The sequence below is a fragment of the Zootoca vivipara genome, chromosome 1 (assembly GCF_963506605.1).
Source record: "Zootoca vivipara chromosome 1, rZooViv1.1, whole genome shotgun sequence".
Taxonomy (NCBI): domain Eukaryota; kingdom Metazoa; phylum Chordata; class Lepidosauria; order Squamata; family Lacertidae; genus Zootoca; species Zootoca vivipara.
This window is the reverse complement of record NC_083276.1, coordinates 48,625,920-48,648,885: the sequence shown is the minus strand read 5'-3', so window position 1 is coordinate 48,648,885 and position 22,966 is coordinate 48,625,920. Positions and strand designations below refer to the sequence as shown.

Sequence of the window (22,966 nt, the reverse complement as noted above, 5' to 3'; positions counted from 1 at the left end):
ATTAGTCTTTAATAAATATGGTGCTTTAGCATTCAACAGGAGATCTTGAACTCTGTCAGACACATGCCCAGGGTGGCTGGCACATGGCTGACCCACATAAAACAAACCCCTTTTTCACGCATGTTTAAGAGTTGTATGCGAAGTGCGATACATACAAGTTCCCAGAGACACGTGTAACTCTTGCATACTCTCCAACATTTCTCCGATGAAAATAGGGACGTTCTAAGGAAAAGTGGGACATTCTGGGATCAAATTGGAAACCGGAACAGCTTCTGTAAATCCAGTACTGTCCCTGGAAAATAGGGACACTTGGAGGGTCTGTGCTTGGGGGAAGATTACAAGTTTTATAAGCCTCCATTTTCATTTAGTTTTGCCGCTTGCTTTTCTGCCCTTTCAGTATCAGTTTCATCTTGCATCAGATGTTTCTCTCCTCTCACCCTCCCCTCACAACTTCACAACAAAGCATGATAAAGTCGCAAACAGGAAATTATGATGTAGGCCCATATGCATCAGAAATTAAGATTCCATTCTTATGCAAATAGCAAGTCATAAAGATGAAAATATCTGCAAAAGGGGCAGAACTGCTTTTGCTTTGAGTGTTTATCAAAGTTTTCCAAGTGGCGTTAGCATTACAGTGCAAAGTAAAATGACATCAATCCGTCTTGTGTACCTCTTTAGTATTGGAAGGTGGCAGAGACTTATTATTCAGTGGAATATTTATTTGGATTTAAACTCTGCAATGGGCCCAGTGGGATATGAAATATGCCCTTCACATCCACTGAATCCCAAGTCCTGTGGTGGGACTGTCATGCTTGGCAGTAACCCCATCTTTGGAGTAGGCTAAGGCTGAAATCCTATACCCATTTACTTGGGAGAAAGCACCACTGAATTCAATAGGACTCGTTGTTGTTGTTGTTGTTGTTACTCACCTGAAATATACTCGGAGTCAAGAGTGAATTTCATGCTCTTTATTCAGCTCATAGTCATCAAGGAGGAGAAGAGAAGACGAATGGCTCTTTTCCCAAAACCATCTGCTTATATACATTATTTACACAATGGGCCTTGCGTGATTGGCTACTTCAGGGCTACACCTGTGGGCCAATTATATTGTGGATTGACTTCTGCCTGCAGCCTGATTGGCTGTTCCTACAGGCCAATCAGGTAGCAGATTCACTTCTGCCAGCCGCCTGATTGGCTGCTCCAGCAGGCCAATCAGGTTGCGGATTCACTTCCACCTGGAGTTGGATTGGGTAGCTCCCGCTGATTCTGAATCCTATTGTTCTAGGATTCAGCTCAGTACATAACACCCCTCCCCTCTAAGTTCCAGTCCTGCCCAGGAAGTTGCATTCGTAGTCCTCAAGGTCTGCTGGCCGCCTCCGTGTGCGTTGTGGCCTGGGGTGTTCCTTGGTCAGGGGTTCTGGTTCTGGCTCGTGTTCCGAGGCTGCTGGCTGTGCCGGGGCTGTCTGGTCTGGCGCCACTGAACCACTAGGTTGTGGCTCTGGTTCCGGTGTCCTTCCAGCCTCGGGGCGCCCCTCTGTGCCTACTGCTTCTGCTTCCCCTGCCCACCCCTCTCGCTCTACAGGCCTCACTGCCCTTCTGTCCCCTTGGGACCCCTCTGTCCCGCTCTCCTCCCGGGTTCCTCCTGGGAATCGTCGCCGTAGCTGGTCGCAGTGGCGGCGCCAACATTGCCCCCCTTCCGTTAGTACCTCGTACGACACGGGACCAGTCACCTTGGTGACTGTGGCGGGTACCCATGCTGGGCCTGCCCCAAAATTCTTTGCATACACTGGGTCCTGGGCCCCAAATGTCCGGGGGTTCCTGCCTTTCCCCACCACTACCTCATCCTGAGCTCTGTCGGGGTGAAGTCGGTCCAGTCTAGTTGCAAGGCGCCGGCCCATTAGTAGTTCAGCTGGGCTCCGGCCCGTCGTTGTGCTTGGGGTGCTGTGCTGTGCTAGAAGAAATGTGGCAAGGCGGTATTCCCAGTCCCCTTGTGTCATGCGGTGGAGGCTGTCCTTGGTGGTCCGCACCATGCGCTCCGCTTGGCCATTGGTGGCAGGGTGGAATGGTGCTGAGCGGATGTGGCGGATGGCGTTCTGCGCTGTGAAGGTCTGGAACTCCTCTGACGTGAATGCGGTTCCATTGTCCGAGACGAGGGTGTCAGGGAGCCCGTGGGTTGCAAACAGCTTACGTAGTACCCGGATGGCTGCCGCCGTAGAAGTGGACGGTACCAGTGCGACCTCCAGCCATTTGGTGTAGGAATCCACCACTATGAAGAATGTTTTTCCCTGGAAGGGGCCAGCGAAGTCCACATGCAAGCGTGACCATGGATGTCGGGCGGACTCCCAGGGCTGGACTGGGGCCCTTGGGGGATCCGGGCGGGATTCTTGGCAGGTCTGGCAGTGTTGGACCCAGGCCTCTATCTCTCTGTCAATCCCCGGCCACCACACATAACTCCTGGCAAGGGCCTTCATCCTCACTACCCCTGGGTGTGTCTCGTGTAGGGCTGTGAGGACCCTTTTGCGGAGGGGCTGGGGAACAACAACCCTGCTTCCCCATAACAGGCACCCCTTGTGGGCCGACAGTTCATGTTTGCAGTTTGTGTAGCCAGCGAATTCTGGCCCGGGGCTGCTGCTGGGCCATCCTCGCCACACCCAGTCCAGGACCCGGGAGATGACCCTATCTTTTGTGGAATGGCGCGCAACTTCTTGTGCCTGAATGGGTCGGCCGGGAAGCAGCTCCAGGGTCATAACCTCTTGCGCAGGCGCTGGGTCGGGGCCTGTTTCTGGTAGTGGTAGCCTGCTAAGGGCGTCTGCGTGGCCCATCGCCTTCCCAGGGCGGTGGATTAGTGCATACTGGTAGCCGGCAAGGAAAATTGACCACCTGAGGACACGTGGAGACAACACTTGGGGGGTCTGCTTCTCGGGGGCAAACAGGCCAAGCAACGGCTTGTGGTCAGTCACTATGGTAAAGGGCCGCCCGTACAAGAAATCATGGAATTTTTTTACGCCCTTCACGATTGCCAGACCCTCCTTGTCAATCTGTGAGTAGTTTCGTTCGGCTGCAGCAAGCGTCTGGGAGAAGTATGCCACTGGCACCTCTCTTCCATCCGGGAGTTGGTGTCCCAGGACAGCGCCGATGCCATAGGGAGAGGCGTCGCATGCCAGCACCACTGGCAGCCTCTCGTCGAAGTGTGCCAAGACCGAGTTCGAGACGAGCAAGTCCTTGACTGCCTGGAATGCGGCCCTTTGTCGCTGGCCCCACACCCAAGGGGCCCTTTTATCTAGGAGTCTGTGTAGGGGCTCCGCTACCGCTGCCTTATGGGGAAGGAAGGCATGGTAAAAGTTCAATAGTCCCAAGAATGACTGAAGTTCGGGCTTGCTCTTGGGCGCTGGGGCCTCACAAATGGCCCGTACCTTGTCACCGGTTGGATGGACCCCTTCTGCGTCCACCTTAAATCCCAGAAAGTCCACCTGCGGCACTCCCAGTAAACACTTTTCCCGCTTCACCTTGAGGCCCGCCGTCTGGAAACGGTGCAGGACGGAGCGGAGGCGGTCCTCAAATTCCTCTGGTGTGGGCCCGGCGATCAGTACATCATCGAAGAAGGGGGTGACGCCAGGAATCCCTTTAAGGAGAGAGTCCATTAGATTCTGGAATATGCCTGGTGCCACGCTAACGCCAAATTGCAGCCGCTTTACTCTAAATGCCCCTCTGTGCGTCACAATCGTCTGAGCCTCTGCTGTGGCTTCGTCCACAGGCAACTGTTGATACGCTTGGGCCAAGTCCAGTTTGCCAAAGATTTTTGACCCAGCCAGGGTGGCGAGGACATGGCTGACCACTGGCACTGGGTATGCATGGGCCGTGAGAGCCTTGTTTATGGTGCATTTGTAGTCTGCACAGATGCGGACCGAACCGTTAGGCTTGACGGGTGTGACAATTGGAGTTTCCCAGGGGGCGTTGGGCACCGGCTCCAGCACTCCTTGCTCCACGAGCCGGTCCAATTCCTCGTCTATGCGGGGTTTCAGGGCGAACGGGACCCGGCGGGCCTTGTGCCTGATGGGTCGTACAGCGGGGTCTAGCTGTAGGGCAATGGGGGGTCCTGTATATCGTCCCAATGCCCCATCGAAAACCCCTGGAAACTCTTTGCATATGGCGTCCACGTCCACTTGTATGCTAGTGCGGTTCACCCCGGTAACGGCTAGCCCCAGAGGTCCAAACCATGCCAGTCCCAGTAAGCTAACGTAGGGGACCTTAACTACCAGCAAGTCCAATTGTTGCTTTCGCCCTCGATATTGCACCCTGAAGGTCCCCACCCCCATTGTAGGGACCTTACGTTTCTGGAAGTCCCGGAGGGTGAATGGGGCCGGCCTTAGTTTGGGACCCCCATTAGGGCACAGTTCCCTTAATGTTCGGGCCGAGATTATGGATAGAGTTGAACCCGTGTCCAGCTCCATGCGGCATGGGGCTCCCTCTATCTGTACCTCTATATAAATTTTCTCTGTGCTGGGATGGGGCAACTGGAATACCTGGTAGTCCGTGATCTCCGTCGAGTTGCCTTGGTGCATGGTGCCGTGTGACCTGGGGCTCCTGGGTCGGTCATCTGATGCTTGTCGACGGGTGAGTCGAGCCCGACACACCCGGGCGATGTGTCCCAATTTTCTGCACTGCCTGCACTCTGCGTTGCGGAAACGACAGGTCCTCCTCTCGTGGTTCTCCCCGCAGCTTGCACAGTTCCCTCCTTCTCGTCGAGGCTGCTGTGGTGTGTGTGCTGCTTGAGTGCGCCGCTGTACTCGGTGTACTTCCTCCCTGTCAGATTCTGATTCGTCGGTGAGGTCTTCGTGGTAGACCCTCGGTTGGGATGGCGGGGCTGGTCGTGCCTCTTGCGTTGACCTCTCGGCGGCTTCGGTTGCCAGGGCTTCCTCCAGAGCAATCTGGAACGTGAGGTCTTTTTTGGCGTAGAGGCGTCGTTGCAACATCTCGTCCCTCAGGCCACCGACGAGGCGGTCACGAAGCATGTTCTCCAACTCTGAGAAGTTGCATAACCGGGCGGCTTGGCGGAGGGAGGTCACAAACCCAGTTATGGATTCCCCCGGGGCTTGCCGCTTTGCGTAGAAGGCATTTCGGCAAGCTACCACCGAGGGCTGTGGTGAGAAGTGCTCCTTCAGCCGTTCCATTATTGTTTTGTAAGAGACGGTAGCGACATCTCTAGGTGCAAGGAGAGCCCGGGCGATTTCAAACGTCTCCTCTCCACAGACGCTGAAGAATGTCGCCCTCTTCATGGCATCGTTGGTGACTTCTTTCGCTTGCAGGAGGAAGTTGAAACGGGCGGCGTACCCTTCCCAGTCTCCTGATGCTGGTTTGAATGGCGAGAAGCTGCTGTCGGTTGCCATTCTGGGTTCCTTGGGTCCTGGAGCTGAAGCCTGGATGCACGGTGCGATGCAGCGGTGCAGCAGGTGGCGGTGCTGCGGTGCAGTGCGTGGTGGCGGTCAGCTCAGCAGGATCCCATCCTCGTCGCCAGTGAAATATACTCGGAGTCAAGAGTGAATTTCATGCTCTTTATTCAGCTCATAGTCATCAAGGAGGAGAAGAGAAGACGAATGGCTCTTTTCCCAAAACCATCTGCTTATATACATTATTTACACAATGGGCCTTGCGTGATTGGCTACTTCAGGGCTACACCTGTGGGCCAATTATATTGTGGATTGACTTCTGCCTGCAGCCTGATTGGCTGTTCCTACAGGCCAATCAGGTAGCAGATTCACTTCTGCCAGCCGCCTGATTGGCTGCTCCAGCAGGCCAATCAGGTTGCGGATTCACTTCCACCTGGAGTTGGATTGGGTAGCTCCCGCTGATTCTGAATCCTATTGTTCTAGGATTCAGCTCAGTACATAACATCACCCATCATCAGCAGGTCCCGGGTCGGTTACAATGTAAACTTCAGAATTAAAAACAGTGAAAAACAAAGTACAGTCAGAGGAATAGGGTGGGCTTCAAAACTGCGCATCTCAGGTATCAAAGACAAGAGTAAAGAGGTGCGTCTAGTACAACCTTTACCAAAAACTGTAGAGTAAAGAAGCCACACATACCTCTGTGGGGAGGGAATCCTGCAGTTCAGGGATTGCCAAACAGAATGCTCTGAGTAGACATGTAGAAGACTGTAATTTGGGAGCAGAAACACATCCAGGGGAGGAACAGAAGGCTCCTAGGAAACAACACTAAAAACACAACCTGATGTAATTAAATCCAGCTTAATTTTTTTTAATCGGTGCCATTTAATTATTTCTAATTGTTTTTGGGGGGGCAAGGGTGCGTTGGGAAAATACATAAAAATGCATGAACTACTCATTGTCATCAGCTGCCCAAATTATGTTTGTAACTAGGCTTAGCAGTTGACTGGCAAAACTAGCCAGTCTTGTGACTGTTGACAGCAATTTCATCTGCAAACATAAGTCAGTATTAATCTCCACAAGATGGAGATAACCACTCACTGCCAGGAGGGGACTCTGAAGAGGCTTTCCCAATTGTTGGGACAATCTGCTGCTTCTCCATTGTCCTACCAGCTGCAGTTCCTAGGTGAGTGATTGTGATAGGACCAGGCAGAGCCAGAGCAGGGCTCTTGGCCAGGGCCTGGCTATTGAAGTACTGCTGTTACCTCAGGGGTGTGCCAGAGGGTTGCCCTTGGGTGTGTTCTCAGTGGGGACAGGGCACAAGGCTGTTTTAAAATAAAAATCTATCAGATATTCTCTACTATGGCATATTGTGCCAATCAAGATTGGGAACGGAATGATCTATCACAGCAGAAAATCTACAAAATTAATTATTGGTGACTTCATTGATATGGAAGGAATAGGGCGTGAATTAAATTCTTTCGACATCATTGGATTTGACAGGATCAATTAAAAATTAGTAAAGGTTTCAGAGATAGCACTGATGAGAAATAATTTGCAAGGGCTTGATGTAGCTGCTTATATCAATTAATAGGTTGACTAGCTTTGTCAAATGCATCAAATATGCTTAATTACATTAAGTGAGTGATAAATAGTAGAAGTTAGTCATGACTTAAGCTAATTAATTTCAGTGGGAAGGAACTGAGTGCAGCCTAGCAGTGGGCAGTTCCTGGGTCTGGGATGACCAGTTTTGGATGGCGCAGCAATTCCCCTGGAGGAACAGGTTTGTGGCTTGTGGGTGCCCTAGAGCCATCATTGTCAGCCGATGCCTCAGCAGCAAGCAGTATTTATTATCAGCTCCAATTGCTTTGTCAGCGGCGACACTTTCTCAATCAGGAGAACCTAGCGGCAGTATGTAGTACATTCTCTGGTGGCCTCATGCTTTTCAATGTTCTCTGTTTGGGACTGCCATTGAAGGTGGTCCAGAAGCTGCAGGGGATGCAGAATCCGGCTGCCAGAACTGGGATCACATTACCCCCATTAGCTGCCTGTTTGCTACTTAGCCCAACCGAAGGTGTTTACTTTGCTGTATAAAAGAGGGTGTGGGGCAGTGGGGTGGTGGCGCTTACTGGGAGGAAGAGTAGGAGGTGCTAGGTGGCAGGGAGGTGCTATGGCAGTGCATTGGCACACTGCTGTCCCACCCACCCCAATGCCTTCCACTTCCCAGTCGTGGTTGGCAGCAACTCTGCTGCCGGAAGGCCAGGTAAGCCTTGCTGCCCAACCTTGCCATCTGCTCCCGAAAGCCGAACATGGCTTGGGATTCAAGTACTGTACTTGAAAGAGCTCTTCTCCCATTATCTGCCAGCCCTTGTCTTAGGATGTACTTACTTATGGTCCCATCACTGGCTGCGGCCCATGGTACAAAGCTTTCTCTGTCCAGTTGTGGAACTCCCAGTGGAGATATGGCTGTCCGTCATGTGAATGGCCTTTAGATGTCAGTTAGACACCTGGCTTTTGGAGGGGGATGAGCTACAGAGCTGGGTTTTCTGCTGTGCATGTTTTGCAGATGTCTACTCATTTTCATAGGGACGCGGGTGGCGCTGTGGGTTAAACCACAGAGCCTAGGGCTTACTGATCGGAAGGTCGGCGGTTCGAATCCCTGCGACTGGGTGAGCTCCGTTGCTTGGTCCCTGCTCCTGCCAACCTAGCAGTTTGAAAGCACCTCAAAGTGCAAGTAGATAAATAGGTACTGCTCCGGCGGGAAGGTAAACGGTGTTTCTGTGTGCTGCTCTGGTTCACCAGAAGTGGCTTAGTCATGCTGGCCACATGACCCGTAAGCTGTACGCCGGCTCCCTCGGCCAATAATGCGAGATGAGCGCTGCAACCCCAGAGTCATCCAAAACTGGACCTAATGGTCAGGGGTCCCTTTACCTTTACCCTTTACTGATTTTTATTTTGTGTTACTGTTGTGTTGTGTGGCTGTTATGTTGTATTGTGTTACTTAGATCTGTACACTATACTGTCCTGAGCAGTTTAGAAAATGTAATATTGATACGACTTTTAATTAATAACCTACTTAGACTGAATCCAACGGATGCAGTTTGGCAACTATGATTGACGACATGTGTACTTTCGGAAGGCAAAGAGATCCATGGGTATTGTTAGAATAAGTATTCTATGTCTAGACTTCTCATTGATAATAAGCATACAAAACATCCCCAGTATTTTCCAATTAGAAATATTATTTTCAACTAGTTATTAATTGAAGGGAGGCTACTAGTAAAAACATTTCTGGGAAACCAGAAGAGGAAAAGCATGCTCATTGGTGTCTCCAGTCAACATCTGAGAATGAAAGCAATGAAATGAATGAAAGGAATGGGATAAAGGCAGTGCTTTTTGTGTGTGATGATACTCGCCAGAATGGAGTACTGTCACCTCTTTTTCCTTTTCCTTTTTGCTGCAGTTGGCAGCCATTTTGTGTTGATAGTAAAAGCACCTTTATCAAGATCTGAGCACTGGGACCTCACAAATAACCACCTCAATACCATCATGGACACAAATAATCATGAATGCACAATAATAATAATAATAATAAAGGATGGGCTCTAAGAGACAGTGCAATCACTGTTTCTCCTGGCCTTCCTCTCCAAGTATTCATTCACTTCCCCTTCTTTTCCACCAGTGACAGCATGTGGGACTCGAATGATGTCCAGAGGGGGAAGAGGGGCAACAAAATCAGAAGAAGACCATGGTGGCAGTGGCAATGGCTATATCCTTTCTCAGTGCCTCAGGCAATGAGGCTCACAAACACACCTCCCTTCTGGGTAAGACACTGGCAACCCTCTGTACTGTAGATCAGTTTCTGAGACCAGCAGGGTGTGCTCTAACAAAGGCAGTTCCCTCTCAGGGAATTTAGTTTGGAACATTTCCAAGTCTTTATGTATTTTTTTGCCCTGCTTATATTAGAGGTAAGGAACCTGAGACCCCTCTAGATGTTGCTGGACCGCAACACTCACCTTCCTTGACCAATGGTCCTGCTGGCTGAGTCAGATGGGAGGTGGAGTTCAATGGCACGTGGAGCTACAGGTTCCCTACTCCTGTCTTACATGAGTAGGCCACTCCCATGATCTGTGGTGTGCATATCAGTGGGCCAAAGCAGCAGCGGAGTAAGCTGCATGGGCGCCTGGAGCAGCGGCCATGCCATGCACCGGGGTGTGTGTGATCCACCCTGCAGGGGGCGGGGCAGTGGGTGGGGTGATCCTTTGCATGCATGGCAACGGCAGGATCCTCCACTCATGGCTGCAACGGGGGCGGCGCAATCATCCACTCACCACGGTGGCGCACTCCTCCGCTTGCAGTGGCAGCAGCGCTATCCTCCGCACACGGCTGCAGTGGCACAATGGCGGCGGCTCACACCACTGTGCCTGGGGGTGGCAGAGCGAACCCCCCGCAGGGTGCCCTTTTGTCACTCCCCTCAGAGATGGCACCCAGGGGAGACCGCCCCCCTTTCTCCTCCAGTAGACCAGTAGATTTTAGTATTTGTAATTGTTTGAAAGGAAGTGTAAATAATGTACATCTGAATTAGGAATGTGGGCCTTCCAATACTAATACTAATATTAATACTAATACTACTACTACTAATAATAATACTTAATTCATTCTGGAGGTCTGTTCTTAACCTGAAACTGTTCTTCACCTGAGGTACGACTTTAGCTAATGGGGCCTCCTGCTGCCGCCGCGCCGCCAGAACACGATTTCTGTTCTCATCCTGAAGCAAAGTTCTTAACCCGAGGTACTATTTCTGGGTTAGTGGAGTCTGTAACCTGAAGCGTCTGCAACCTGAAGCGTCTGTAACCCGAGTTACCACTGTAATAAGCCATCCACTCTGGGTATCTCCCAGCAAAATATAGAAAACACAAACACAAAACCTCAAACATTAAAAACTTCTCTGTATAGGACTGCCTTCAGATGTCTTCTAAAAGTCATATAATTGTTTATCGACATCTGGTGGGAGGGCATTCCACAGGGTGGGTGCCACTGCTGAGAAGGCCCTCTGCCTGGTGGTTACCTGTAACTTCACTTCTTGCAATGAGGGAACTGCCAGAAGTCCCTTGGAGCTGGATATATTATTAGACCAATGATTAGAGATTATGTGAGTTACAGTCCAGCAACATCTGGAGATCTATAGGTTCCTTCTAGATGGGGGGTTATTCTATAGGAAGAAGGAAAGGGCCTAGGTGATATTTCCATTATTTGGCTAATAATGCAGGAGGTGTGCTGGTAAATTAATATCTGAGAGCCAGGAAGAAGCCCACAGCAAATCATCATCATCATCATCATAACTGGGTGCTCAACCCCAGTCTCCAAAAGCCTTAATTAGGCTCCTTGGTGCCTTGACAAACCACATAATTTATACTTAATTAGGAGGCTCACAATGCAGGTTTAAAAGATAATTACACGGGCTTAATTTTTGTTTTGTTTTATTTTGCCCCAAATGTATTTTCATTGTCTCTTCTCTTTTATTAGAGAGGAACAGAGATCCAGAGGCAGAAATGCCACTGGTGACTGCCTGGTAGGTTGAACAGTGGGTGTCGAGAGGCATGTTTTTGAGATTTGGCCCAAATCACAAAAGGAAACAAAGAGTGTGTCACGCTTTTCACACTACCCCTCAGGCAACTGACAGTTTCTTTGAAGAAAGAATGAAAGCACTTTGCTTGGAGCGTAGAGGCATTGAAAACAATCTGAGGTACAGCTCAGAGAGGGAACATCTAAGCCTTCTTGAGGGGGGGGGGGCGGGAGAACATTTATCATTGTTAAGCTGGCATCCCTGCTTCTCCCTTAAAAAGCAAACCAAAACTATCTCACCCTCCTCATCTATCTGGGTGTCTCCTGTTCCTCCAGGGCCACCTCTGAAGATGTGTTAAAAGAACTACTGCTCCCCATTGCACTTTTGCTATGTCCAAGTCATACATCATTGGATGATGGCCGTCGGCTTTCCCAAGGGAGTGGAAGGGTTATTTTTATTTTATTTCCTCAGCCTTTGTGTATTTGTGCCCATTTGCAAGGAGGAAAAAAGAATTTTAAAATGACCACCCCCCATGCCCTTAAGTCCAGCTCTCTGCAAGCTTTTAGGAACACTATCCCCCCCTTCGCCCACCCCCCAGTCAAAAGCATTCAACTGATTCATTCCTCCTTTTAAGGATTTTTGTTTTTGCTTTGTTTGACCACAAATTGCTTTAAAAGTGAGGCTGCTGAAACATGTTCCGCCCGCAATGCAATGGGGTATCTGCTTGCTTTAAATGTGCTTTGTACCACAATGTGCTTTGGAAAGGATTGTTACACAATAATATTGGAGTGTCCAATCTTTTTTTGCTTTTGTTTTCCTTCAGAGCTGGCAGAAGTACAATGGCAACCTGTTTTGTGGGAAGGTGGAAGAGCTATTGCCTCCTAGCTAGTATTCCAGCACTTTACAATGCATTATTCGTTCGCTCATTATAACAAAGGCTTTGTGTCATCTTCAAGACCAGTAAATATATGGTGGCATAAAGTTTCATAGGCCAGAGGCCACTTTTTCTTTTACATCTGTGACTAGGTGACACCTAGCCCACAAAAGCTTATGCCATAATATATTTGTCTTTTAAATGACAGAAAAGTATTTGATTTTTCTGCTGCTTCAGGCTATTATTGTTTATGACTGTTCCTCTAGAATGCATCTATTTACCAGCTACTGAAGATAAAGCAGGGATGGAGAAACACTGGTTCTCCTGATGCTGCCGAACTACAACTTCCACAATCCCATTCACTAGCTGGGATTGATGGGAAGTGGAGTCCAACAATATATGGATGGAGGGCTACAGCTTCCTCATCGCTGGTATAAAGTTATCATTGGGAACTATAAGCACTCCAGGCTACTTCAGTGTACCATTATGCGATGCGTTCAGTTGGATAATGCATCCAGACCTAATTCTGCCAGATCTTTGCCTTTGATCAGGTTATAATGGTACTTGGACTTGATTCTGTTCAGAAAGGGATAAAGGGCACATTCACACTTACCTTTCCTCTGCTCTTTCCAGGCATGGTCCACACTTAAAAGCTCCATGTCCAAGATATATAGATATAACCCCTGAGCCTTTCCCTGTGAAAAGCCACTCTCTAAAGCTCAATAGGAGCAAATGTCCATCCATGCAAAGCCCAAATCAACATTCATTCTGAATGAACTTCAAAGAGTTTTTGCTTGAGGCAAAAAAATACATGCTGGGACACAAACATGACCCTGTGCCTGGAAAGAGTGGGGCAAAATGTAATTGGATAAGCCCAAAGTCAGGTTTCCCCTGAAGTCATTTCTTATCAGAACACCTCATGAAAGGTTGGGGTTCCACCATACCTGTTGTCCACTACAGACAAACTGATGCAATTTGTTGTGCATACAAGATAAAGATAAACAACTTATGCGGTGGCCCAATTGTTCTGCTCCTCAGTTTTTCCTTTAAACTTCCTAAGTTCACAGTACTCGGGGCTTCTTGCTGTCATAAACTTTGAATGAACAAGTGCTTCGCAGGTGTGACCAGGCTTGATGACTACCCGCAACCTGCTTGGCTTCCTACAATTCCTTTACCTGCTTGCTGCCTGGCTGCAGTCCTAACTCTCTTCCTGGGATAGAAATAGATGTCTCTTTTGAAATTATACCCCACCATTATACCTGCATAATTGGCATGTGCAAATAATGTGTCTGTGATGCCCAATAAGGGAGATTTTCAAGGCACCACACTCCTTTTGTGCTGTTTGGCAGACGGAACACCCTGATTCATTTTCCTTTCCTAAACTGAAGGCACAAAAGATAAAGCAGGCGGCAGCATGTATCTTAACCATCATACAGGCGCAGCTCCTAGAACTACAGGTCATAGTGACCCAGTGTTCTATGGTGTCCCTGGTTGCTTCCGGATGACATGTTTACTGAGCATTCATTTGGATTTATTTGTGGGGAGGTGACATTGGGGCACTTGCATACAGTACTTTATTGTGGACCCGGTACTGCTCACGCATGCAAGTTTTTGTTTTTTTTTGAAGCATCCACACAATGTCCTCATCAAAATGCCATACCATATCCCGCCCCCTTTATTCTGGGTTTACTCTTTCCATGAATATTTTTACTTACTTGATTTACCACAGAAGTAATAAATCTGGGTTAAAAGAGGCTGATGTCCCCGCTCACTTTGCTCACCGACCCCCTTCAACACAGCCCCCATGCCTAACCCCCTCCCTTAAGCCATGCCAAACCTCTTCAGCTCTCCTGCCCCACTGCCCCAACTCCCCTGCTTGACTTGCCTCTGCAAGCCCTTGTCCGCTTCAGCCCTGCCATTATACCATGCCAACTCTCTCGCTCAACTCGCCCACCACCACAAGCCCAGCTCAGCCAGTCTCTTCAACCCTGAGCCACAAGCCTGGCTCACTGGCCTGCTGCCCTTCTTGCTTGCACTGCTACTCCACTCCCTCCCTCCCTCTGCCGCCCATCTGCCTCTGATGTTTTCCTTCTCCTGGAGCGTATGCAGTCCGTTGCCAGCATGATGATGGAGTAGTACAAATAGAGCATAGAGGAAAAATGGGCAAATGAAATATAGGATGGCATATTGTTGAGGACAGCACTGTGTGGACACTGTGGGAAACTTGTGTACATGAGCAGCGAGTCCACAATAAACTGCCATGGGGAAGCCCCCTTTCCACCTGTCTTATGAACAGTGCCAGATTTACGTATAAGCTAAACAAGCTATAGCTTAGGGCCCCACTCTCTTGGGCCCCCCCAAAATATTTAAAGGGGGAAAAACTTGGGTGTACATTAAGAAAATATAAGATTAAATAAATAAATAAATAAAACCTACATCCAGTAACAGTGGCAAATGGCGTTACGATACCTGTTAGGTCCATCGGTTACCATATAGTATAAATTCAACACAAAAAACAGTGACAATTTGTTGTTGACAAAGGACATCTGGACATATAAAGGGCCCCATTACCTTCAGTAGCTCAGGGTCTCATCAAACCTAAATCTGGCCCTGCTTATATATATCAACATAAGACATGAGTGTCTTTTCTCCTTTATGGCACTAATGTCGTTTTTAAAATATATTTTTCTTTGGAGGATACTGCCGTGGAAGCTACTTGCCTTCTAAGCAGTGTGTTGTACTTTGTGACCCGTTTAAAGTTGATTGTGTGGGTTGAACTGGATAGAGAGGTGGAGATGTCTGGTCCTGACCTGCAATGTCTTAATGGAGACTGGGGTGCCTTGCCTTTTGCCTCTTTTCTTTGAATCTGCTGAGTTTTGCCATTCACAATGGGAGATCTTCAGTGCTGATAGGAACCCATCAAGAAATGAGCATCATCAAAACCTCGGGCAGCTTTGTGTAGAGTATTCTGAAATGATATAACACCGTAACCTCCAACTGCTAGGAAATACCATCCAATATTCACTAAATTGACACTCCATTCTGTGCACTTTCTACATTAAATCCATTTCCAGCTTTAGAATAATGGCCTCTCTGCCTTTACATATGCTGCTATTGGCCTCTGACAGAAAAATCCCATTAGTGCCAATGGAAAGTTCTCCTCCTGGTGCAAAGTGAAGTTGTGGGAAGGAGGGTTGGGCTGATTCTGATTGGACCCATCAGATAGGCAAAGGGCTAAAGTTCTCTACCCCCACCCACAGCTCCTCTCTGGACCTCCCTTTTTTAAAAACAAAAAGATAAGTTGCAGAATTGCTAATAGTACCAATAATGCCATGCCCGGTTTGGCCCTTACCATGGTTATGTGAGGTTGTGTATCATCTTACTTAGTTCCACATACTGTACATTAATACAGGTGGGTCAATTCTGTACAGGTAGCAATTGTGCCTTTCTATTATTGCAGATCTCCTGTTTGCTGCTATGCTTCTGAAGAGCTAGAGTATTCTGAGCCTGTTTGTCATTTAATTATCATTGTCTGCTCTAGCCTGCTTAATTCTACAAATAAACTGTAGCATCAGCCTGGTCTCCATTAGCAAAATGAATGTCCTGGGTACTCTAAATGAACAGAAAGAGAGAGTCACAGATTTGGTTTCTGTATATTGTACTGGCTAATATTTATGAGGAAACCTCTCTTCCATGAATTAATTTAACCCTTTTTGGTAAGGGTTTTGTGATCTATGGTAGACACTCTGACCACATCTCATGGTAGTGAATTCTTTTAATTCATTTACTCTACATATTACATAAGGAATATAATAAATTACCATTGTAAGTACAGGTAACTCGCAACTTACAAGCATCTAACTCACGCATATTCAGCTTTATGGGCTTCGCAATTTTAAAATGAAGGAGGGAAAGGGGTGGGCTTCTGAGAAGAATGACTTGGGCAATCCCATCCACTGTTGAACCATCCACCAACTGTATGCCATGTTGGCATTATGCGCTATCCCCAGAATGTAAACTCTGTGTAAGTTGAGAGTTGTCTGTACTGCCACTATACTTGCAGGTATGCATTTACATTGCTGAACATGTTTTTTAAAAATACTGATTATCGAAAAGTCTAACTGTATGCAAACTGTGTGGTCCTCCAGATATGGTTGAATTCTATTTCCCATCAACCTCAATTAGATCCAGCAACGTCTGGTGAGCCACAGGTTCCTCACCCCTGCACTATACAATGGCAACATTTGGACATGATAAACCATGGTTTATTGTGACAGGAATGAGCCAAACTTGCTGTTGGGCTGGTACACGCTCCCTTCCACCTGAAGTGTGGCCAAGAGGAGGAGTTTCAAATCTTCTGCTGCAATTTATGATTAACTGTGGCTTGCCATGTTGTCTGAACCTAATTAGCTATGGTTAATCTTAACTATGGATTGCTTAAAACAAGCCAACTTCAAGGTCAGTTGCTTTCACTAATTGTTGTTTAATCTTAACTAGGGTGAATTGAGATCAAAAGCGAAAGCTTCTTAGCTCTTCCTCTAGACTGCAGCAGAAGTGAAAACAAGAAGGGAGGGGAAGACTATGCTATGCTTGTTCTAATCACCATATGCCATGGTTCGTTTTGATGTTCATTTATAGCCAATGACTGCCCAGGTGTGCCTTCCTTGATCTAACACAGGTAACTGAAATCTAACCAATTTGTTTTGATTTCATGCTTTTGCACGTTATAACTTACATTTTTTTCATGTGTACAGAAAACGAGATACACAGAGCGAATGCAATGATTATCCTCACCTCTTTTTGGTGAAGGTAACTTTGTGACAAACAGCACGAGCCATGTGAGGGCTGTGGCTGTTGCTTAAACTCCAAATTCTCACTGTTCCTGTTCGGAAACTGTTATGCAAACACTCCTACTCGCCCACACTTCTTGGTTACTGCATCCAGCATGCCTCTGATGTTTTCCTCCCCACCCCTGCCGCCAGCAGTATTCAATGGCTAAATGTGTTGTATTGTTTCAGGTTGCAGATAAATGCATATATGCAAAGTGTACATTGTTGTACCTGTGGGGGAAGAAGGAAAGTGCACACACCTGTAGCTTTTAGGATCACTCACTGATCATTTAGAACAGTGTTCCCCAACCTTGTGCCTCCAGCTGTTTTTGGACTACAATTCCCATCATTCCTGACCACTAGTCTTGCTAGCTAGGGATGATGGGAGTTGTAGTCCCAAAACATCTGGAGGCACAAGGTTGGGAAACACTGATTTAGAATACTTAATGAGACTTCCCCATGAGAAAGGCGCTCCACTGCTGTTCTACACAGAGTTGGGCTCGGGCCTGGGCACCGTGTTGGTTCTAGCCTTAGGAGGGTCCTAACTGTCTCCTCTCTGATGCTGCTTTACTTTCTTCTTCCTCTGGGCTCAACCTGCAGCACCTCTCAGGGTGGAGATTACTTTGCTCCTAGGCGGACACGGGTGGTGCTGTGGTCTAAACCACTGTACCTCTTGGGCTTGCCAATCAGAAGGTTGGCGGTTCGAATCCTCACAATGGAGTGAGCTCCCGTTGCTGTGTCCCAGCTCCTGCCAACCTAGCAGTTCGAAAGCACACCAGTGTGAGTAGATAAATAGGTACTGCTGCAGCGGGAAGGTAAACAGTGTTTCTGTGCACTCTGGTTTCCGTCATGGTGTTCCATTGCACCAGAAGCGGTTTAGTTATGCTGGGCACATGACCCGGAAACCTGTCTGTGGACAAACGCTGGCTCCCTTGGCCTGAAAGTGAGATGAACACCCTATTCACATTTGGCTGGACTTAACTGTCCAGGGGTCCTTTTCCTTTTCCGTTACCTACTTTGCTCCTCTCTCCCTGCTTGCTTGTTTGCTCAGAGAGGATCAGGGAGCCAACACATGGAGGAGAAGCACCAGGAGACACCAGGGACTGGCAGCGGGCCTTCGGCTGGGGGCACAGCAGATGCCTGATTCGCCACTGGTGTTGCTTGAGCAATTGGTGACTCACCCAGCAGCTTGCCAACCATATACTGTACTGTATCCCACCTTGGGGAGCCACTTACGTATTGCTACAAAATGAGGAAAAGCAGTGCCAAAAAAAAGAAAGGACACATTTGCATAGCATTTTATTTTTTTAATTAAATTTATATACTGCCCTTCATCTGAGGATCACATGTTTGTTTGCAATATAAAAACCACAAAATAATGCATAGAAGCAATTTTAGAATTAGTTACTATAATTTAAATAGAAACACAAGGCATCTCATCATAGTGGGGAAGAGGTGAACTGCATACTTGCTGAGTCTATTGCCAGGTACTGGCTGTAGATGGGCAACTTCAAAGACCATGTTCCCCTTTCTTACAATGGCTCATTATTCTTAAACTGGCTTTGGACCAGGCAGCCCTTCAAATAGAGGACTGTCCTCTGTAAAGTATGACACACAGGCACCCAAAGGTTGAGGAAACCTGAAGTTGAGGCTGCTGAAACAGGGAAACAGGGTTGTTAAGCTTGAAAACAGGCTGCTATATATAGGTAATACAGTAATTGGCTGTTTTAGCTTTGTGTGTGTGTGTGTGTGTCACAATTTTATTTATTAAGCTTATTAGTTGCTTGTCAGCCAAGGGTCTCTCTCTCTCTCTCTCTCTCTCTCTCTCTCTCTCTCTCTCTCTCTCTCTCTCTCTCTCTCTTACAATAGAAAAATATTGGATCATGTTGTTGTTGTTGTTGTTTAGTCGTTTAGTCGTGTCCGACTCTTCGTGACCCCATGGACCATAGCACGCCAGGCACTCCTGTCTTGCACTGCCTCCCGCAGTTTGGTCAAACTCATGTTCGTAGCTTCGAGAATCATATAGTACATTAATATTCCATACAACATATTGGGAAAACAAAATCAAAACACCAGTTACCTATAACTGTAATAGAAGACATTAGCAGCATGCAAACATAAAGAAAGCAAGACTCTGACCCATTAACTAGCAGGTAAACAGAACAAGCACTGATACTCCTGCAGCCCAAAAGCCATTTACATCAACTGAGTGATTTTTTTCTCTCAATCTCCCCACCCAACCCAGAAGTCTGGCAACAAAGCCAGCTGCTATAAATCAGTGGTGGCTGGGTTGAGGGGTTCCCCATCTATGGTCCAGCACCTCTCTTCTCTATTCAGAGAGAGTAGAAGCAAAAGCAGAACAGGAAGATGGAGAAAGTTTTACCTGCTGTGCAGTTGTCCTGGCTCCTCGTCCTCTCCTGCTGCTGGTGGGGGCGCCAAATTGTGCATACAGTATTTGGCAGCAAAAATGCTACTACAGGTCTTACTCAGAGAGACCTCTGAGCGGAGATGATATTCTATGCAAGCGAGGAAACTGGCCAGACAAGGTAATATTAAATAATATATTAAATATCTTGTTACTTTGAATACCCGGGTACCTGTTTGTTTTGCAATATGAATGATGACAGCAACATCTGTGTTTGGCACTCGTTTTGACACTTAGAAGGAGCAGGGTATGAATGACTGAACCAGAAGAGGACCAAGTGCCAAAACCAGAACTGTACCAGCACGTGAGCTTCTGTTGTTGTTGTAAAACACAATGTAGGTGCAGAAGGTGGAAAAAAATAGAGAGAATGAGATCGGGTTGTGTTAACAGAGCACCAGTATGCGTATCTGCCAACCCACTGCCCCCACCTGTGCCTTGGCAGAATGGGATTTGGCACACATGTTAGCATAATGGCTAATGCGATACCTTGGGAAAAATTCCATCACTTGCTAGCTGGCCTTCTCTCTTTCGGTGTGTGTGTGTGTACTGGGCAGTACCTGAAAGCACTCAGAGATACAAAAAGCATTTTACCTGTTGAAAGCCTTTGGCTCACTGCACCACTGTAGAACTACAGACGTTTTGTCTACTCTTCATTATTTACTATGGGGGGAAAGGGAGAGGCGGGGAGAGAGACACTTGAAACAATGGATAGGATTCTGTTTGCAACAACATGCCACATGTAAGCAGGACTGAAACTGCTAACAGATGCAAGAATCAGATTATTATGGTGCATCCATTTCCCCACCTCCAACATCTTTCCTTTGGTGAGGTGGGGGAAGTTCTATTCTCCATTTCTAACCTACGGCACACAACTTACTTGCAACTGAAATCAGTTTCATGGCTTGCAGAGGGGCTCCCATCGCATATCCTCCAACATTTCTCTGATGAAAATAGAGCTGTCCCATTCCATAATGATGATTTTACTATTTATGCCGCACACATCTTATTGGGTTGCCACAACTACTCTAGGCAGTTTCCAACACAGATAAAAACATAACAAAACATTAAACATTAAAAAAAAACCTTCCCTACACAGGATTGCCTACAGGCGGCACAGGGATCGGATAACTCCCTACCCTCCAACATTTCTCCAATGAAAATTGGACATCCTAGGGAAAAGTGGGACACTCTGGGATCAAATCAGAAACCAGGACTGCTTCTCTAAATCAGGCATGTCCCTGGAAAATAGGGACTCTTGGAGGGTGTGCCATCATTGCACAGAAGTGCTTCTTACACAGCACTTGGTTTTCCAGTTTCAGTATCAGAGTACAAAAGGCATGTGTAATGCATCAGATACAAAAGGGGTCCAGGATAGATCACTAATTTTCCCTTTAAAACACCCACATTCATTTATGAAGAAAATACCAGTGCTCTGTTTATGTGTGTTTCAAAGGAAAACACACACGACAAGGAAAACCTAGTCAGGGTCAGAGAAACTGAGCCTCTCTGAGCCTGCAATATTGGTACAAAAGCAAGGACAACCATCGAAGTGGATCAGACGAGGTGAAACTAACAGAATGGTTTCTTTCCCCCATAGCTGATATGGCTGCCTGGTGTCCATACAAAGCCAACTCAGAGCAAAGACAAGAAACAGCCTCCGGCTCCTCCCAATGTCCTGATGTCATGCGCGTGACATCAGGGCATCACATACGCAATGCCCCCCCCATCACATTCACAAACTGGCGCCTCTGGGACCATATTTTCCTTTAAAAGTATTATGGATTGGTTTCAGGGTTTAAAACATATCAGAAGCACTTAAATGCCATCCGTTCTGCTTTCAGTGGAGTTGATGCAAGTGCATTTATTTTGGAAAGACAGGAAAACAATAAACCTGTACAAACAACCATTTCTCTACGCCTTGTAGCACATATTTTGCTACTCAGGCAGCAGCAGCAGCAGATGTCATTCTCCTTACCTCTTGCTAGGAAGGTCCAGATTTCTGAATGACACTGGGCAAGAGATTACTGCAAAGTAGTTTGGTTTTCTCTACAGGTTCAATTGTTCTCAGACAGATACAGCGGCTGTGTCAAGATATGTGCGTTTCCATTGTTTCCACATATTTATTTGTCAGTTCCCACCCCCCCTCAAAAAAGTGAAACTCTAAGCAACTTTCCAGAAAGGAACATTAAAAACAAGGATAAAACTAAATGGTACACAAGCAATATACATTAAAACAGACCCACAACTCAATCACAGCCCATTAAAAGATAAGCAGAAGAAGCAAAGGTCTAAAGCCCTGAATGAACAGTGTTTCTTAATTCATCCCAGAACATGCAGTGCAATAATGGTTTCCTCAGGATATCTTGAATATTTGAAAATAGAACAATCTCCCAGGACATTCTATACAAGATCTCAAAGTAGCTGTCTTACTACAAAAGAATTTCAGAAATAGACTGGAAAGAGAAGTTGCTGAATTACAACTTATCACCAAGCTCAAAACAATGGAGGGACCTGGTTTGAACAGAGATATCGGATTCTTATCTCATTATACATGATAAGTGATCTTCAGCCATCTCAACCCTTGCTTTTTCATGCAAAACCATTTGCAGTCGTTTTCGGTCATCAACAGCTATCAGTCAGTCAATCACCCACTTCCACCACCCTTCTGAGTGATCTCCCCTCCCCATCCCCACCCCTCCCCACCCCTTCTCTACATAAGTGCCTGGGGACTTCTATTTCACTGTATCTGAAGAAGTGTGCATGCACACGAAAGCTCATACCAAAATAAAAACTTAGTTGGTCTTTAAGGTGCTACTGAAGGAATTTTTTTATTTTGCAAGGGGGATAAGGGGAGATGAGGGGTTTGCAATCAAAGCAGTGCTAATGGAAATGTTTTCACAGGGCGAGGATTTCTCCTTGCACAACGGAACGTTCTCTCTGTCTCCTTCTCCTGCAATACTTCTAAATCTGTTACGGGGGTTCCCTCAATCCTCCAGGACAGATTTGGGGATGGCTGAAGGAGAAGAGGGGGGGGAGTTCCCTCGCACAGGTGGAAGTTGTTCCACCTGCACCATTGTTCAGTTGAATCTACCCCATGGTCTCATTCTGCTGAGCTGTCCCTATGCCAGCATTCTGCCAGCATAACAGTGATTGCTTCCACGAAACCTTTTAAACGAGCATTTAGCCTCATTTGTTTGCATTGAGATTAGGCAATGGTGGCTATTTAATGAGGATTCGCCCTGATTTGTCAGTGGGGCAATTAGACGGCGTTGTGCCAAGCTAATATTACCCCAGTGCATTTTCCCATTGCTCGCCTGATTACAAAAATATATTTTCGGGTTGTTTCAAAAGAGCTCCAAATCAGCTTTAATTGCAGAGCTTGAACTTCCTGGGCTGTGACTGAATCTCACCTCCAAACGGTGGCAGTTTGAGTTGTGATCTCATGCAGAGTTGGAACCACAGCAATTGTGTAGAAATGCATTAGAGTAGCGACGACAATTGCAATATTGTGACATCAGCACTCTGGAGGAGCATTGGCTTCGGATGCAAGCCTATTCCTCCTCTATCCTACTCAAAATTTCACCCATTTGTGCATCAGTGGGGTCCCATCCCTAGAAGAGGTCACACACACATAATGTCCTGCTGGCACAACAGAATTGCTACAGCAGCATAAATACCAGTTGTAAAGCTGTGCTGCATACCGTATCAGGAAATCTAGCATGCTTCGTACTTGAATTAATAACAGTGACCACATAACTGTCTACCTGAAAAGGCCAAGTGTCTAATTAAGAAAGAGAGAACATTAGTCTTTACAAAATTGCGAGTATCAATCCTAGGCTAGTTTGTTCTCTGGTAAGAGTGTTTGTGTCTCTCTTCCGACATACATTG

General features: G+C 47.0%; 1 protein-coding gene across 1 annotated transcript; it reads right to left on the bottom strand.

Annotated features, from left to right (window-relative positions):
• Positions 1–2,802: 2,802 nt before the first annotated feature.
• On the bottom strand, positions 2,803–5,890 carry LOC132592077 (uncharacterized). The gene is made up of 2 exons (XM_060274173.1): positions 4,524–5,890; positions 2,803–3,622 (listed from the first exon to the last, which is right to left on the bottom strand). Exons 1-2 carry the CDS (start codon positions 5,385–5,387, stop codon positions 3,584–3,586), a joined length of 903 nt encoding a protein of 300 aa, XP_060130156.1. The 5' UTR covers positions 5,388–5,890; the 3' UTR covers positions 2,803–3,583.
• Between the last annotated feature and the right edge of the window lie 17,076 nt (positions 5,891–22,966).

Bases quoted from the DNA above. Each gene is read 5' to 3' on its own strand.
- LOC132592077 (XM_060274173.1), bottom strand. From the start codon at position 5,387: ATGGCAACCGACAGCAGCTTCTCGCCATTCAAACCAGCATCAGGAGAC. The intron at 3,623-4,523 runs GTATTCCAGTTG...CTCTCCTTAAAG, and splicing joins CGGAGATCACGGACTACCAG to GGATTCCTGGCGTCACCCCC.